This window comes from Quercus suber, unplaced genomic scaffold (assembly GCF_002906115.3).
Source record: "Quercus suber isolate HL8 unplaced genomic scaffold, Cork oak 2.0 scaffold_173, whole genome shotgun sequence".
Classification (NCBI taxonomy): domain Eukaryota; kingdom Viridiplantae; phylum Streptophyta; class Magnoliopsida; order Fagales; family Fagaceae; genus Quercus; species Quercus suber.
Window position 1 is genome coordinate 107,568 of NW_027069633.1, and position 17,994 is coordinate 125,561.

General features: G+C 39.2%; 1 protein-coding gene across 1 annotated transcript; it reads right to left on the reverse strand.

The window, feature by feature from the left end:
* Positions 1 to 15,476: 15,476 nt before the first annotated feature.
* On the reverse strand, positions 15,477 to 15,992 carry LOC136069492 (uncharacterized). The gene has a single exon (XM_065778114.1). It carries the CDS (start codon positions 15,990 to 15,992, stop codon positions 15,477 to 15,479), a length of 516 nt encoding a protein of 171 aa, XP_065634186.1.
* Between the last annotated feature and the right edge of the window lie 2,002 nt (positions 15,993 to 17,994).

The window sequence follows — 17,994 nt, forward strand, 5'->3', positions numbered from 1 at the left end:
GGGGGGGGGTGGTAACTTTTGTTTATATTAGCATAGTATTGGCAAATTTCTTTTCTTTAGTTGTACAAGTTCATTTTATAAATAACTATAATAGAAAGGAGGTGCAAACTTTACTTTCTCACATCTTTGTTTTAGAGATTGTATTGGTTTATTCAAATCAAGTTCTTGCAAATATTGAGAAACATCTAATGTATTTATGCCTCACATAAATTTGTGGATTCCATTTGTGGAGTCCTTTTTATGTAAGATAACATACTACACCAAATGCACTAAAGAAGGATAAGTTAGTTGAGTTTTAGGTGATTAGCCTCTAAGAATTTGAGAAGGAGAAGAATTTTGAATTGTAGTACTCCTTGATTCTTTTATTTTTCATTGATTAAATACAATGTCTCCAATTACACATAATCTGATATGCTGAACAACTAAAAAAAAATAAAGAATTACATTTGAAGAATACTCTACTAACAAGCAGTTAACTCTTCCTAAATGATAGGAGCCTTAATTTGATAAGCCTATCAATAAACTAAACTAATCCACCCAAATCTCTTTCTTCAATCTGATAACCCCAGCCAGCGGATTGGACTCCTATAGCAGCACCTATTCTGCATTGGACTCCTTCAACAACATTTGTTCTGCATTCCAAGACTAAATGAGTTGAACCAAGACTTCTTTAACAGCACCTCTAGGCAACATTGTCAAGTTTCTTTGCATCATCCTGAAAAGGGAAATCAAAGAATTAACTCTGTAGCCCATAGCAAATGACAAAATGAGCCAAACCAATAAAGGTAAAACAAATGAACTCATGTAAAAAAATCTACAGCTTCTAAATAAAAGGCAATTCCAGTGAAAAAAAAAGTCAAGTCTACAAACACTCGTGACAACTATGTCTCAATATAACATTATATCCAAAAGAAATAGGATTTGACAATGGCATAAAATGCACCTTTATTCCAATAACCATATTAAATATTCATTGCAAATATACTTGATTGTTGATATAGGTATTATCAAACTCCAATGAAATTTCTAAAAGTAGCCTTTGCACCTTCTACAGAACAACATAGCAATTAACCAAGTAAACATCAGAATTCATTACCACCAACTATTGAACTATGCACCATACCTTCAAACTACCTTCATCAGTAAACTCAACAAAGGAAAAACAAATTATGGAATTGGGTTCATCACATATACAGTCAACAACCTTCACACCAAAAAATGAACTTCTTCAAGACCAAAATTTCAATTACCGTATCAGCAAAGAATTTATTTTAAAATTGACAAACATAGCAACAAGTTGTTTGCCAAGCAAAGAAAGAAGCTTTATGTTTCTACATGTGAAATTACAACAAAAGTCCAACCATAATCTAATCCAAAAGAACATTTAAAAAAAATAAAAATAAAAAACCCTTTACAATGTATTATACATTTTGTTGATAGATAATAGTATGAGAACAGAGGAATCTCCATCTTCATTGAGACATTTCATCAAACATGTACAGGTTTCCTTTCTACACTAACTTCTGGGTTAGGGTTTTTCTTACAAATGAAATTTCTGGGAAAAATGGCACACAAAAGGAAACAGAGAAGGAGAGAAAAAAAAAAAAAAAATCTTCTTGCAATGTCAAGTGTTGGAAATAGAAAATTTGGGGGGTTTGAAAAAGAACAACACAACCCCTAAATCCGGCAAATACTTTCCTTCGTTTTCCTAGCAACCAAACTAGGCTTATTGGAAAAAACATCATTAAAAAAGACAGAAATAGATAGAAACAAAAAAACTTACTGGTAGTGCTTGTGATGTCAACGTTGAGTGAAAGGAAAGGGCAACCAAACGGTGGTGATGATGAACAGCGAAATCCAAGAGAGAGAGGAAGGGGGTGGAAATCCAATAGAGAGTTCCAAAATGATGAAATTGGAATTTGGAATAGGTTTTGAAAGTGAAATTTTCGCCAACCCTACCACTTCTCAAATGAAAATTTGAATTCCCTCAGGATATGTTTAACGACAGGACTAACGGGTGTTAAAATGGGCAGAAGTGTTGATATGATGTGGCAGTTAGGTTGATGTCATCTATTTTTAATGATGTGGTGTTTTTCTATTGGGTAGGACTACAAGGTTAGCAAGGTGACCTTGTAGTCCGGGACTAGGTTAGAATTTCTCTTAGGCCAAAAGAATGATAATAGTGTACAGACTGAGTCATTTGTTGTATTTGTCATGAAGTATTTTTGCTAGGCCATTAATTGGGTCAGTCTCACAGAAGAAGACAATGCTTGGCTAAAGCCAACTGATGCTAACTTGTTGCCATTATATCTTTGCTTTTGTATTGTTAGCATTAGGATATTCATACAAAATTACAAATGCTGGATGATTGTGATTTATTTTTTTTGCTTTCAAACTTCTAATCTTTTTCTCTTTTTCTTTTTTCCAAATCTCCTGTGAGATGGAATTGTTTTCTACACACAGGCAGAGCTGATAGTCGATGGCTCTGTGTTAAGGAGTGGAAGAAATTTGACTATTGTTGCAGTGGAGTTCAAGCTCAAGAAAACAGGGGAAGTTAGCCTATACTGCTCGCGCTACATTCTATAACATGCCCAATGCCAAGTTATGAAGATGTGGTTCAACAAATTTGAAGTTGGATATCTCATTTTGAATCTCTACCCTTAGGGAGTAATAAAGTTTACTAGTGTCGTGTGTTGTATTGTATTTATGCTTTTTAAACACTGCTCTTATACATGTCTATATTGTTTGTATGATTTCTTTTTCTCTGGTCTTCGGGCTGTTTCTGTCGAAAATCTGCTATGAAAAAGGTTGGATCCCTAGACAAGTTCTATGGTGCTACCTTTTGGAGATATGAATTCTCTCTAATGGAGAAATCCTCCAAATTTCGTTAAGACTTTTTGTGTCCTTCTAGTTTTTTATTGATAAATGGACAAAGTTTGACTACAACTCTTACAAAAAAATAAAAAATATAATTATAAATTTTAATAATGGTTGCCTTCCGTGTTTTATATATTCTTAACATATTGGTTAAATTTCATATCAATTGGATGTTATTTATTATTTGATTCATAAGAGTATTCACAATAGTAGTACTAAAATTTTAGTTTTTTAACAACTCAAAAAATTAATTTATCTATTTTAACACTCCACTTTACCAAATATATAACACCAAGGGTTCTATTTTTTTACCACTTTCATTTAAATATTCTTTCATTATTATTTTTTTATTCTTTATGCTTCCTCCTGTGTCTCTTTCTCTCTCACCACCACCCCTAGCCACCACCATCCACATCCACTGCCAGCAACCCACAATCCCTAGCCACAATCTCCAGCAATGACCCACCACCACCACCACCATGGACCAATGAACCCACCCCAACCCAATCTCAACCCAAAAAAGACTTGCCATCAACATCAAGAACCCTGAACGCTAATCTCAATAACCCATCAGCAACAAAACCCACGAACCCAAAACAATGATCTCAATGAACCTAGAGGTAAGAGTGAAGAGAAGATGGGCTTTGGGAGGGTTTGGTTTCAATTGAGAGTGAGAAGAGGGAGGGAGGTGTTGGAGAGAGAAAAAAAAAGACTAGAGAGAGAGATAGAGAGAAAAAAAAAACATTTTTTGTAATGAGAGAAGAGAGAGACACAAATAAAAAAAAATGTTTTTTTAATAACTTTTTGCTACAATAGACTACCAAAGATGGCAGTTTACTAGAGCTAGTTTGTAAAAAAAAAATTTAACTATAACGCCATTGATAAAGCTTGATTTTGAGGTTTTGAGAGCTAAAATAACTTTTTTTTGCTATAATACAATCATCACTGCCAATGCTCTATACTTATTTTTTATGCATAATTTTAAACTACAAAAACTTTAAATTTAAACATTTGATTGATGAAGTAGTTATTAATCTTTAATATTTTGGAAATTTTGCAAGGATGCGGAATATAAAAATAAAATTTAATCCACTGGTAGATTTGTAAAAATTCACATTTAATAAAAAGATATTGAGTGGAGCTATAGCCAAACTTTGTTCTTGATAATTTTATGGCATAAACGGTAATTTATCTTGATATCAAAGCATAAGATCCTAGTTGAATACAAATCCTCTATTTTACCTTTTGTTTTCCATTTTATGTTCCACCAATTATGGCTTATCATGTATTCATTTAACTTTTCTTATAAATAACTGAAGTTTAAAGAGGAAAAGAAAATTCATACACTTGGCAAGTTACTATTGGTGTTGCGAGAAAGTTTTATCATTGTTTCCATTCTACCTTTTATTTAAAATTTTGAAAATCATTCCCATTGGGCCTCATTTATTAAGTTGACGTGAGTAAGAGTGTTAGAGCTATGGTTAAGTAATTAAATTTATTATTTTGTAACAATTTAAGTTTTTAGGACAATTGATAATTTATTAATGTCAATTTACTATTGAAGGCTTTTCCCAACTAATGTTGAGCATATTTACCATGAGGTAAGCCAACGTGTCAATGCACTAGCTAAACTTGGGACAAGTGCTACCACTTCTTTTGTGAATCTTTTGTTACAACCGTCTGTGGTGGAGCATTTGTTAGCCTATGATAAGGCTAAGCAAAGTTGTATTAGACTTGTTAATTTTATGCTATCCTTTTAATCAAAATTATAAAAAGTAATAATAATAGTTGGAATAACTCTAACAGTAGTCTCATACATAGAGCGTCTCTAGGGAACCTGGGGAAGGCAAGCGGGGGCGATCTAATTCATGATTCCCACAATAAGTGGGTCAAGGGCTATATGAACCATATTGGTTTCTGATTCGTGATTCCCACGGCAAGTAGGTCAAGGGCTATATGAGGCATATTGGTTTCGCTACTAGCATCATCGCTGAATTTTGTGCCCTAAGGGATGGGCTCGTTCTAGCATCCTAGTTAGGCATCACCCATTTAGTAGTGGAACTAGATGACAAAGTTATTATTGACCTTGTTCTTTCTTAGATTTCCTCTAATAAATCATATTCTTCACCCCTGCATGACTGCAAGTATCTCCTAGGCCAATTCCAACAGGTCAAGATCAACCATGTGTATCGGAAGGCGAATAGATGCGTCGATAATCTTGCTAAAGGAGGCTGCTCCCTATCAGCTGATTTTATTGTGTTAGATGTACCTCCCACTATTGAATTATAATTTTAAACTCTGATGCTTATGGTTTGTACTCCTTAAGGCTTTCATCCACTACTTTGCCTTTTATGGCTAGTTAGTTTCAATGTACTCCATTAAATTTTTTTTTGTCACACATTTAAGATTTAACATAAAAACTAGTACTAAAAATTACTACCTCGTATTTACCCTCTTTTTAGCTAATAAGGTATGAGAAAGGCCACACCCCTTTACTTCCTCCAAAACCAAAGGCCAACATGTTGGTTCCTAAAGAGGAATGGGTTTGGATTGGATTTTAGAGAGAGAAATCATGTCTTGCTTTTAGTGGCTCTAATTGACTATGGTTATAATTACCATTAACAATTTTACATTATGGAATGTTTTTGGTAATTCTTTTTTTTTTTTTTTTTTGAGAACAAAAAATGGGGGTCTTTATGGTCATATTACACCTCCGGGTAGGGAGCCAGTGGCCTCGGTCAGGGAGTCTATAGTCGGTACCCGTTCTGTACCCTCTATGTGGGAGTCACCTCACATTTTGTGAGTACATCTCACTACTAAGTTTACCCACCAACGAAAGCCTGCGGGCAATGGGACTCAAACCTAGGTGTGTTGCACGAAGCATCCGAGCCTTACCCACCTAGGTGTTTTTGGTAATTCTAGTTGATGGATTTGATTAAATATGTATCTTAATTGTGGCATAACATACTTTTTTTTTTTTTTTTGAGAAAGCGTGGCATAACATACTTGATTGTAAATTATAGCTAAACCAAATAACAATTTTATATTATTGTTGTTGTTGTTATTAAATATTTGTTTTTCATGTTTTAAAGTTATTTTGCATATTCAAGCATTAAAATCGAGTTAAAATTACACAATTTTTTTTCTATAGTACTTTTAGCACTTTAGCTTTTTTCTATGGAACTTTTAGTAAAAAAAAAAAAATCATTAAGCTAGTTTTTAGCTTTTTTCTACAGTATTTTCAACAAAAAAAAACTAAATAACTTGTTCCCAAATAGATCATTAATGTTGAACGGTTTTAGACCCCTTAAACAACCAGATTGCGTAGCCTAGATTAATTAGCCAAGTTGTTACTTAGTCAAATTAAGCAATTCTAGGTTAAAACAATCCAAACAATCATATCAAGAATATAAAGCAGCGGAATAATAAATAACACAAGATATGATCACCCAGGAAACCACACGGTAAAAACCTGGGGAGGATTTGACCCACCGATCCTCAAGGCTAACCTGAATTCACTATGAAAGAATTGAAGTTCGTACAAAAGGACTACAATTGGGGGGTGGGGGGAGGGGGATGAAAGTCATGGAAGGTAATTTGCCAAAAAGCAACCTTAAGTTTATATACGCAATGAATTTCAAAATTTTATAAGATTTTCTATAAAAGAAAATAATGTCAATGGTAATGTCATGTGAAAATAGTGTTGCATTAATCATAATTTTCCATTTCACATATAATAGAAAAAATAAATTTGGATTTTTTTTTTTTAAAGAATAAAATCTGTTATGTATTTGATAATAAAAAAATAATAATAATTGTAGGGTTAGGATTTGTGGCCCAAGCCCAAAAACAATAAATTTGTAGAGCGTGGATGATAGAGCTAGGTTAACCATGGAACTTACAACGGTTGATCACAACATATCAGTATAAACCAGCATAAAAGTATATGTAAAGATTAAGTGAGTTCAAGTCCGAAGAGACTTCTGATAAATTGAATACAGGTTACAGTTCTTAAGATTCCAATTTAACCTCCTGTTCTTTCAGGAGCCCTTCTTCTTTATATAACATCCTCCCCTCCCATCTCTATCGTCCACTTGTTCTTTATCTAGGCTCCTACTTGAGTGCATGTCATGTCATGTATCTTTTTCAGCTTTTTGTGAGTGGTGGTAGATGAGGTTACCCTGTTCAGGGGTCTTCTCCACATAAATGCGGCCAGAAAAGTTACTGCAGTGCATTTAATACGGTGGTAGCAGCTTTTCCCTTAGATATTTCCTCATTCCTATCGTCTTCAGATATACTCAGAGCTTATCTTGATCAGTAGGAATGCTCGAAAGATCATTCGAACCTTCTACACGTTCGATTAATCAATACTATTCGCGTCTGAGGAATAGAATCTCTTCAGACCGACGGCGACCTCTTCGGATTGTACCCATCTTTCTTTTTCGGGTATCCTTCTTCCAGATGGACCTTGCCCATACCACTTCCTTCTCTTCAGACGCACAGTAGTCCTCAAATGGGGCCCTAGGCCCACTACGTTAGGTTGGGCCTTTCCCTCCACAATAGCCCCTCAAAATTTTAATTTTTCCCTCGTATCCGAGGAGAAAAAATAAGAGTTTGACCTGCCATGCAATGAAAAGTTTGAAAGAATACATAAATATCTAAGCTTGCACGTGCGCAGGCATAGATGCAAGCACTTCATCATTGCCGCTGTCATTTCCGTATTCCCAAAGCGCTGTATTAATTACTCTAGGCGGCATTTTGTCTTTTGCATCCAACGTTTGGTCATTGATCCAACGGACAGGGCTGTTCTTCGGAATTTGGACGGGATGAATTACATCCTTTCACCTATCCCTATATATAAGCCCTCAAAGGAGGTTATTTTTTCTTTACTTTACGCATCCTCAGAATACCCAGCGAACTCGTGCATTCAAAATTCTTCAAGCTTCTTCGATTATCTGTCTTATTTCTTCCCAGAATCTACTAAAAGTCCACTTCGAGTTCAGAGATCATTCTCCAATTCCGTCTGTGTAAGTTTCGACATCCTTAGTCCATTATTTTCTTCTCGGCCAGGATTTTCAACCTTCGAAACCCCTATTTCCTGGTTATTGCTTTAAATATTCCTTAAAAATGGGTAGATTCCAATACCTCGTTGATAGTCATGCTTTGATAGAAGAATTTAAGTAGACCTATGGTATACCGCGGGGGGTAAATCTGAGGTATTGCCCTCCGGAGTGGATGTTAACAGACCGAAGATAGGGTGAGGTCATAATCCCCATGATAGCCTTCATTAAAGGGGGAATGACCCTCCCAATGGGTTCCATCACCTTGAACTACCTTCGCAACCATAGATTTTCTCCTGAGTAATGCGTGCCCAATACTTTTAGGATCCTAGGAGCCATTGATGCCCTGAACCTTCAACTAGGATTAGGGTTGACCTGGCATGACCTGGTACATATGTATGAGTGTCATAGCCAAAAAGGGGCGAAATATTACCTTAAATCCCGATCCGACACTGTTAGACTTCTCTCCTGCCTTCCCAAGTCAAATAAAGGGATGAAAGACGACTATTTGATCGTCTCGGGCGCGTGGCATGACAGTCTCCACTGTCCGACCCAGCCAGGAGAGCCAGGTGTGACTTCCTAGACTTAGGATCTCTAACAGTAGGCTTAGGATCTTCATTCTTCATAATCTGTTTTTTCTTTATGTCGTCATCTTTCAATTTTCTGACCAAGTTCATTTTTTTTGTTATCTTTTCTTTTTTTTTTTTTTTTTTAACAGATAAAGAGCATACTTCTCCTTGGCTTAGCCTCACCAACACCACAGCACTTAATTATTTATTACGCTCGGAGACACCAAAAGCAACCGATATTCAGCCGATCGGCAATGCCATTACACAAGGTGATCATCGGCTTTGGCGAAGAGACGTCGCTCGGCGTGGTTTCTTAGCGTCATACGACCTTGAACCCGTTCCACACCCAAATCCACATGATGTCCTATTGCTAGTCTAACCAGTTCAACAAGTCCCTCTTGAACCGGCGGTTGTAGGCGAGAGGGTCGGCTCTTCGTCCTCTTCACTAGAGGAACAAATAGACAAGTTCAAATTCGAAAGAGAAGCTTCAGGGGGGATTCAGGTGATAGCATCCTCAGATTCCGAGGAAGAGATTGATAGGCAGTCTAGCGTCCATCCCCCAGTTCTGATAACTACTCTTCCAGAGGACTCTTCAGAAGAAGAAGAAGAAGAAATGTTAGACTTAAAGGCTTTGCTAAAGACCAGAGGCAAGAAGGCTGAGCCGAAAGGGACTGGGACTTCTCACCCAGTGGTAAGTTTGCCTCCGCTACCACCCCGGCCCCTGATTTCAGCCTGAAGCCCGTGCCGGACTTGAAGAAGAAGAGACCCCTCGAAACTGAGGAGAGGGAGGTAGTGGTTCCACCGAAAACAACCAAGCAATAGAAGGTGGTGAGAGACCACAGGAGCAAAAGGGCCTCATCCACTGAGAGCCGGGATGAGCCTCCTGTTGCTGATGTGCGCTAAGGGCTACGCACATGGTCTCCCAAATTGGAGCTAGACGGCGCTCCTATCTCTTGGGACACTTCCATCAGAAACTATGATGGGGGAAGAACAGGACTAGTAGCCGAGGCCTTGGAGCAACCACTACTCCTTCCCCGAGATATGGAGTCATACAGGTGCTTTAGCTAGTATGAACTCTTCATGTCCCTGAAGAGGGACCTGGCCATGGTAAGTGAGTTAAACTGGCTCTTCAGTTTGGCATGTTAATTTTTCGTTTGTTTTATGCTAACACTCTCATTTTATTATGCAGATTACCTAGCAAGTCTTCATGGCCGAAGAGTGGAATAGAAAGGCATATGTCGAAGCCCAAGCAGAGGCCCACTCTTGGTACGAGGCAGAAAAAACTTTGGGCAGCTTAAAAGAGGAGTTCTCTCAAGTCTTCGAAAAGCTCAAAGAGGTAACCCATGAAAGGAATAGCCTCAATGCTGGCCTCTAAAACGCTGAGAGCCAGGCCAAAGCCCAACGCAAGCTGTTAAATGAGACTTAGACTAATTTGGCCTCTAAGAAAGTGCTTGTGAAGGAACTTCGCGCCGAACTCCATAAGGCTAGGGAGACTGCCAAGCTGGCTCAGAGGAACGCTCAGCTGGCCAAGAAGGCGACCGAGACCGAAAAGAAAGCAGCATACCAGCTGGGAATGGACGTGACCGAAAAAGGTTTAACAGAGCAGTTTGCCTCGATCAGCCGAGATTACTGCGACATAACCTGAGGCAAAGCACTAGATGCTGCCGGGGTGCCTGCTGGCTTGGAACTGAGGCTGCCTGGGAGCATATACTACAATCCTGACATCCAAGAGCTCTCAGAGTCTGATCCCCCTCATCCAACACAACTCCCAGAGGTTTCAAAGCAATTCTTGGTCAACCAAGTTCCTCCAACAACCCTTGAGGTCTCCAAGGAGTCTGGTCAGCCAGGTGATTAGAGCAAACCAGTTGAGCCACCTGAGGACAAGGGCGAGAACTTGGAAAAAGAGAAGACCTCTTCAGAGTCCAAGGACCAGGCCTCAAAAGCTGCTATTACTCGGATGAGCCAGGCTGCCGACCCTGTGGTCCCTCAAGCAAAAACTTAGATACTTAGGGTGTTTTTTTTTACCATTATTTTTCTTACCTATCCTTTTTTATTTTATTTTATTTTTTATTTTTTATTTTTTATATGTAAGGGATTGTAAACTATCCTCTTTTGGTCAATGAAACGGTTTCTCTTTTACTTTTGGTGCATATCATATGACTTACTCTTGCTACAAATAAATGTACTTTGTAATTATGGTAATGTAGGTAAACATAATCACCCTATCATACTGGTAATGTACATAACTAAAATTGGTTCCGAAAAGAACAGTCTGCATAGGAACTACTACTAAGTAATGAATGCAACGAGTGTTATAAAAGTTTCACAAGTCTTTTCGAACATACACAAAGAAGGCTAACATAGGTTAGAGTTGATTTTAAATACATTTGAGAATGTCAGGCAAGACTCATTCTAGAGTTAAACTTCACTAGTAATAACAACACAGAGGTGTTAACTAACCCAAATCATCTGGTCCGAGGACTATAGGTATGGTTGTATTTAAGTTTAAACACTTAGAGAACTGTTAAGAAGTGTTAACTAACCCAAATCATCTGGTCCGAGGACTATAGGCATGGTTGGATTTAAGTTTAAACACTTAGAGAACTGTTAAGAAGTGTTAACTAACCCAAATCATCTGGTCTGAGGACTAACCCAAATCATCTGGTCCGAGGACTACAGACATGATTGGATCTAAGTTTAAACACTAAGAGAATCGTTAAGGAGTGTTAACTAACCCAAATCATCTGGTCCGAGGACTACAGGCATGATTGGATTTAAGTTTAAATACTGAGAGAACCGTTAAGGAGTGTTAACTAACCCAAATCATCTGGTCCGAGGACTACAGACATGATTAGATTTAAGTTTAAACACTGAGAGAACCGTTAAGGAGTGTTAACTAACCCAAATCATCTGGTTCGAGAACTATAGGCATAATTGGATTTAAGTTTAAACACTGAGAGAACTGTTAAGGAGTGTTAACTAACCCAAATCATCTGGTTTGAGGACTACAGGCATGATTGGATTTAAATTTAAACACTGAGAGAACCGTTAAAGACGACAAATTATCATAGTGACTAAAGAAATGATTCAATTAATAATAGTACCTTTTGAGGTTATTTACATTCCAAGGGCGTGGTATTACATGACTATCTAAGTCCTCTAGGAAATATGCCCCAGTGCCAGCCCCTGAAGTGATACGATATGGCCCTTCCCAATTTGGTCCTACCTTCCCCCAGGTTAGGTTTTTCGTAGTGCCCACAACTTTCCTGAGTACCAAATCACCAGGTTCTAGGGGCCTTAACTTTACGTTGGCATCATAGCCTCACTTGAGCTTTTGTTGATAATGTGCCAATCGAACAATTGCATTTTCTCTCCTCTCTTCGATCAAATCCAAACTCTTTTCTAGAAGTTCATCATTGCTGGTCGGACTAAACGAACTGGTTTTCAGAGTTGGGAACCCAGTTTCCAGAGAAATGACAGCTTCAGCCCCATAAGTCATCGAGAAAGGGGTTTCTCCAGTAGATCTGCGAGACGTAGTTTTGTAAGCCCAAAGTACGTGTGGAAACTCTTCCACCCATTTGGCCTTCGCATCGTCTAATCTCTTCTTCAATCCATTAACTATGACTTTGTTAACTGCTTCTGCTTGTCCATTCCCCTGGGGATAGGCAGGGGTAGAGTATCTATTCGTGATTCCCAGTTCGCTATAATAACTCCGAAATGCCTTACTGTCGAACTATAGGCCGTTGTCCGAGATGAGAGTATGAGGAACTCTGAAATGAGTAATAATATTCTTCCACACAAGTCTTTGCACATCTATGTCTTGGATGTTGGCCAGAGGTTCAGTTTCAACCTATTTGGTGAAATAGTCTGTGCCAACTAGAAGGTACTTCCTGTTTCCTGCAGCTTTTGGGAATGGACCTACTATATCTAAACCTCATTGAGCAAACGGCCATGGACTAGATAGTGGGTTGAGGACTCCACCTGGTTGGTGTATGTTCGGTGCAAATCATTGACATTGATCGCACTTCTTAACATACTCATGGGCTTCTTTTTGCATGTTCGGCCACCAATAACTTTAAGTAATGGCTCGGTGAACTAAAGATCTACCTCCAGTGTGACTCCCACAAATTCCTTCATGCAACTCCTCTAGTAACAACTCAGTTGCTTCAGGATGAATATATAGCAGGTACGATCCTGAATAGGATCATTTGTATAATTTCTGGTCTTCGGATAGCCAGAATCTGGTCGCCTTCCTCCGAATTTTGTCAGCTTCCACCTTTTCTTTAGGCTGAGTATCTTCTTTCAAGAATTTGACTATAGGGTCCATCTAGCAGAGCCCGGTTCTGATTTGGTGAACTTGGACTGCATCTCTTCCTGCCTCGGTTGGCTTATGCGAGTCCTCGACGAGGATAACTCTCGACAAATTTTGCGCCGAAGAGGTAGCGAGTGTGGCCAGAGAATCATCTTGTGCGTTACCACTTCTGGGAATATGTAACAAGCTGAAAAATTCAAATTCCGACTGCAGACGTTTAACTCGGCTTAAGTATCCCTGCATCCTTTCATCCTTTGCTTTAAACTCCCTTTGTACTTGGCCCACAACTAATCTTAAGTCCGAGAATAACTCCACTGCCTTTCCTCCCATTCTTTGGACCATAAACATTCCCATCAATAAGGCTTTGTACTCTGCCTCATTATTTGTTACCAAGAAATCCAGCCTTAACGATTTTTTAATGATGATTCTCTCTAGAGATATCAATACTAGTCCTACTCTAGAACCTTTTTGGTTCGCAGTGCCGTCCACATACACTTCCCAGCGGGTAGGACCTTGTTGAGAAATCATGTCAACTGATTTTTCATCAATGTCCTTCTCTGCCGTTATTTCTTCTAAACTAGGTTCCGTGAACTCGGCCATCAAATTCGCAAGGATCTGCCCCTTGACTGAAGTGCGAGGCATGTACTTGATATCAAAAGCCCCCAAGATAGTGCCCCACTTAGCTATTCTCCCTGTGTAGTCGGCACTTCGAAGTATGGAATTAAGCGGGAGTTGTGTGAGCACGACGATCGTATGTGCTTGGAAGTAATGGGGCAATTTTCGTGTTCCGAGTACTACTGCCAAAATAGCTTTCTCCAGTGGCAAGTATCTGATCTCGGCCTCATGTAGAGATTTACTCACATAGTAAACCGGTCTTTGTACACCTTGATCCACTCGTATCAGCACTAGACTTACAGTATAGGGAACCACCGCAATATAGGCAAACAGGACCTCATCTGGTTCAGGGCTAGACATAATCGGTGGCCAAGCCAAGTAGTCTTTAAATTGTTGAAAAGCTAAGGCACATTCTTCAGTCCATTCAAATCCTTTCCACCTGTTGATCAGTAAGAAGAAAGGTTTACACCTATCCGCGAACCTGAAGATGAATCAGTTCAGAGCAGCTGTCATCCCTGTTAACTTCTGAACCTCTTTCGGATTCCGAGGAGGCTATAGATTTTGAATAGCCTTTATCTGATCAGGGTTAACCTCAATTCCCCTGTGTGTCACCATGTAACCTAAAAATTTACCTGACCCTACACCAAATGAGCATTTGGAAGCATTCAGGCGCAACTTGTGTCTTCTTAGGATTTCAAAAGTGTTGTCAAGGTGCTTCACATGCTCAGAAATTACTTTGCTTTTTACCACCATGTCATCTATATAGACCTCAATGCTTTTGCCTAACTGTGATTCAAACATCCTTGTCATCATTCGCTGATAAGTAGAACTTGCATTTTTCAGACCGAATGGCATCACTTTATAGTGGTAATTACCAGTAGAGGTAACAAAAGCGGTCTTCTCCTGGTCATCTGGGGCTAACGGTATTTTATGGTAACCTTGGAAAGCATCCAAGAAACTCATCCGAGGATGGCAGACAGTAGCATCTACTAGCTGATCAATTTTCGACATGGGGAAGGGATCCTTAGGACAAGCTTTATTTAAGTCCGTAAAGTCTACACAAACTCGCCACTTTCCGCTCTTCTTCTTCACCACCACAGTATTTGCCAACCACTCGAGATAAAAAAACTTCTTTAATAGCTCCAGCTTGTTTGAGCTTCGTTACTTCTTCTTTGACTGCATCTGCATGCTCTTTAGATGGCCGCTGAGGAGGCTGCTTCTTGGGGACAATCAATGGGTTGACCCTCAAATGGTGGCAAATGAACTCTGGATCTACTCTTGGGGTTTCATAAGCACTCCAAGCGAATACGTCAATGTTTCTTTTAAGGAAATCAATTAGCTCTTCTTTTTCTGGTTGAGGCATCTGAGATCCGACTTGAAAGTACCTTTTAGAATTGTCCCCAATTAAAACTTTTACTAGATCCTCACATCTAACGCCTTTATCAAGATCTTCGACGGGTTACACCCAACTTTTTAACTGCTTTAAGTCTCCCTCAGCCTTGACTGAGGACTCAGTTTCAAGCTTGTGTTGAATGGCAGCCACCAAGCATTGTCTGGCCGAGGATTGATCTCCACGAATTTCACAAACCTGCCCTTCGGATGGATATTTAACTTTTTGATATAGAGTGGAGGAAACAACCCCTAGCGTATGTAACCAAGGTCTGGCTACAATTGCCGCATAAGGGGAATAAACATCTACGACAATGAAGCCTACTTCCACTACTTCTGAGCCAGTCTGTACAGGCAGCTGTATCTGGTATTTCGGGGTGACAATTCTTCCCTCGAAACTAACCAAAGGAGAACAGTATGGTGTTAAGTCATCAAGCTTGAGGTTCAGCCCCTTGTAGAGGTCAGGGTACATTATCTCCACCGCGCTACTTGGTCCACTATTACCCTCTTCACATCATATCCTCTGATTCTGAAGGTGACTACCAAAGCGTCGTCATGAGGTTGAGACTCGGAACTCATTTGACCTCCTCGGCCACTGGAGTGATGCAAGAGATGTCTCAATCTGCCTTCAAGGACCAGTTGGTCCAAATGGTCCTACAAACTTCTGCAGTCTTCAGTGGTATGCCCATGGTCTTGGTAGTATTGACAATAGAGATTGTGATTGCGCCTCTCAAGATTCCCTACGATCTTACTCGGCCACCTAAAGAATGGTTCATTCTTGATTTTTTCCAAAACTTGGTGGACTGGCTCCTTGAACACTGTATTGACTGCTTGAACATTTGTTGATCCTGACTGCCCTGCGAAATCTCTATGTGGCTTGTTGTTGTTATAATGATCCGACCTGAAATCCTTCCTCTCTTGGGGGATAACCTTGTCCTTACTTTTCCCTTGTTGCTGATCTTCTTCAACCCTTTTATATTTTTCAATACGGTCCATGAGCTGACGCATGTTAGTAACGGATTTACCAAACAAGGACGTCCTTAAACCATGGTCAGTAGGGAGGCCAAGCTTGAACGTATCTAGGACCATTGCATCAAAGTTGCCCTCCATATCATTAAACATCTTCCAATACCTATCTGAGTACGCCTTCAAGGTCTCACCCTCATGCATGCTCAAGGATAGTAGAGAAGACAAGGGTCTGGCCACTCTTCGGCATGTGACAAAACGTGAACCTAAATCTTGAGTGAGCTCTTGGCAGGAATTGATGGAATCTACTTTTAGACTATCGAACCACCTTATTGCAACCGATCCAAGATTAGAGGGGAAGACCTTACACATCAAAGCTTCAACTCTGGAATAGACAGTCATCCTTTGATTAAAGTGGCTCACATGCTCCACAGGGTCCGTTTTACCATTATAAATGGTAAAGGTTGGCTGGTTAAAACACCGAGGGAGTCTCGCTCTTTCGATCCTGTGCGTGAAGGGTGACCTAGAGATTTGATTCAAAGTCTTGCTCATAGCATCATTTCCTATCCCTCCACGTGATAGGCTCCGAAGTTGCTTTTTGCGACAGTGATTCTCTTTGTATGAAAAGGATTCACTGATTGGTGTTCGAGACCTCTGCTCGTAAGTGACATCTTGCTCGTCGTCCCAATCCTCATCGGAATGCGAAGAAACATGTTTTCTTTTTGCATGGCGCAACTCCCTCTTTAACCTCTCAATTTCTATTTAAATGCTATTCTTCTCTGCATGAGACACGTGACTTCCTCCATGAGGTTGACTTCGCTCAAGGTGCGTAGTATGCACACTACCTTCACGATCTTGTCTCTGCTCCAAATTGAGAAAAGGGTCTATGTGTTGGGATGCCCTAGACTCTGCTGGTTGTTGCCCTGGTTCGGCCATTATTAACTGCTGTTGCTTCCACTTATACTCAAGCTCTTCCCACAGACGGCGCCAAATTGTAAGGTCAGGATTTATGGCCCAAGCCCAAAAATAATAAAATTGTAGAGCATAGATGATACCAGTATAAACCAACATAAAAGTAGACATAAAGATTAAGTGAGTTCAAGTCCGAAGAGACTTCTGATAAATTGAATACAGGTTACAGTTCTTAGGGTTACAATTTGACCTCTTGTTCTTTTAGGAGCCCTTCTTCTTTATATAACATCCTCCCCTCCCATCTCCATCGTCTACTTGTTCTTTATCTATGCTCCTACTTGAGTGAATGTCACGTTATGTATCTTCTTCAGCTTTTTGTGAGTGGTGGTGGATGAGGTTACCCTGTTCAGGAGTCTTCTCCACATAAATGCGGCTAGAAAAGTTGCTGCAGTGCATTTAATACAGTGGTAGCAGCTTTTTCCTTAGATATTTCCTCATTTTTATCGTCTCCAGATATATTCAGAGCTTATCTTGATCAGTAGGAATGCTCGGAAGATCATTCAGGCCTTCTACACGTTCGATTAATCAATACTATTCGCGTCTGAGGAATAGAATCTCTTCGAACCGACGGCGACCTCTTCGGATTGTACCCATCTTTCTTTTCCGGGTATCCTTCTTCCAGATGGACCTTGCCCATACCACTTCCTTCTCTTTGGACGCACAGTAGTCCTCAAATGGGGCCCTAGGCCCATTATGTTAGGTTGGGCCTTTCCCCCCACAATAATAAAAAAAAAAAAAGCTGTTATGTATGCGACATTTAGAAAAGTAAAATGCATTTTAGTTTTAAAGAAAAGGAAATGTATTGTCCAAATTAGGAATTTTGTTGTGTCATACTTAGTTATTTAGCATTTTGGGAGTGCGAGGATGTTATATTATTTCCTCTTTTAATAAGAACTAATTGCTAACCCGTACAATGCATGAGATAGTTTAACAAAAATAAAATTATGGCGCATCAATAGAGGAAAATGGTAGAAGAATTAAGAATATTTGTTGAAAGCTTCCTTTAATATACAAATGCTAATGAGCAAATATATTAGAAAAGAGTATATGGTACTCGTATTCTGCATTAGGACAATAAAATTAAATAAAAGCTAAAGGGAAAAATATCAAGAGAATACAATTTGACTGAAGAGTGACAGAAGTGACTTGTACTAAATATTAATTATCAAACAATTCTTGTATGTAAATATCTTACATATTATAATGATGACAACAGTTTAAATCAACCACATAT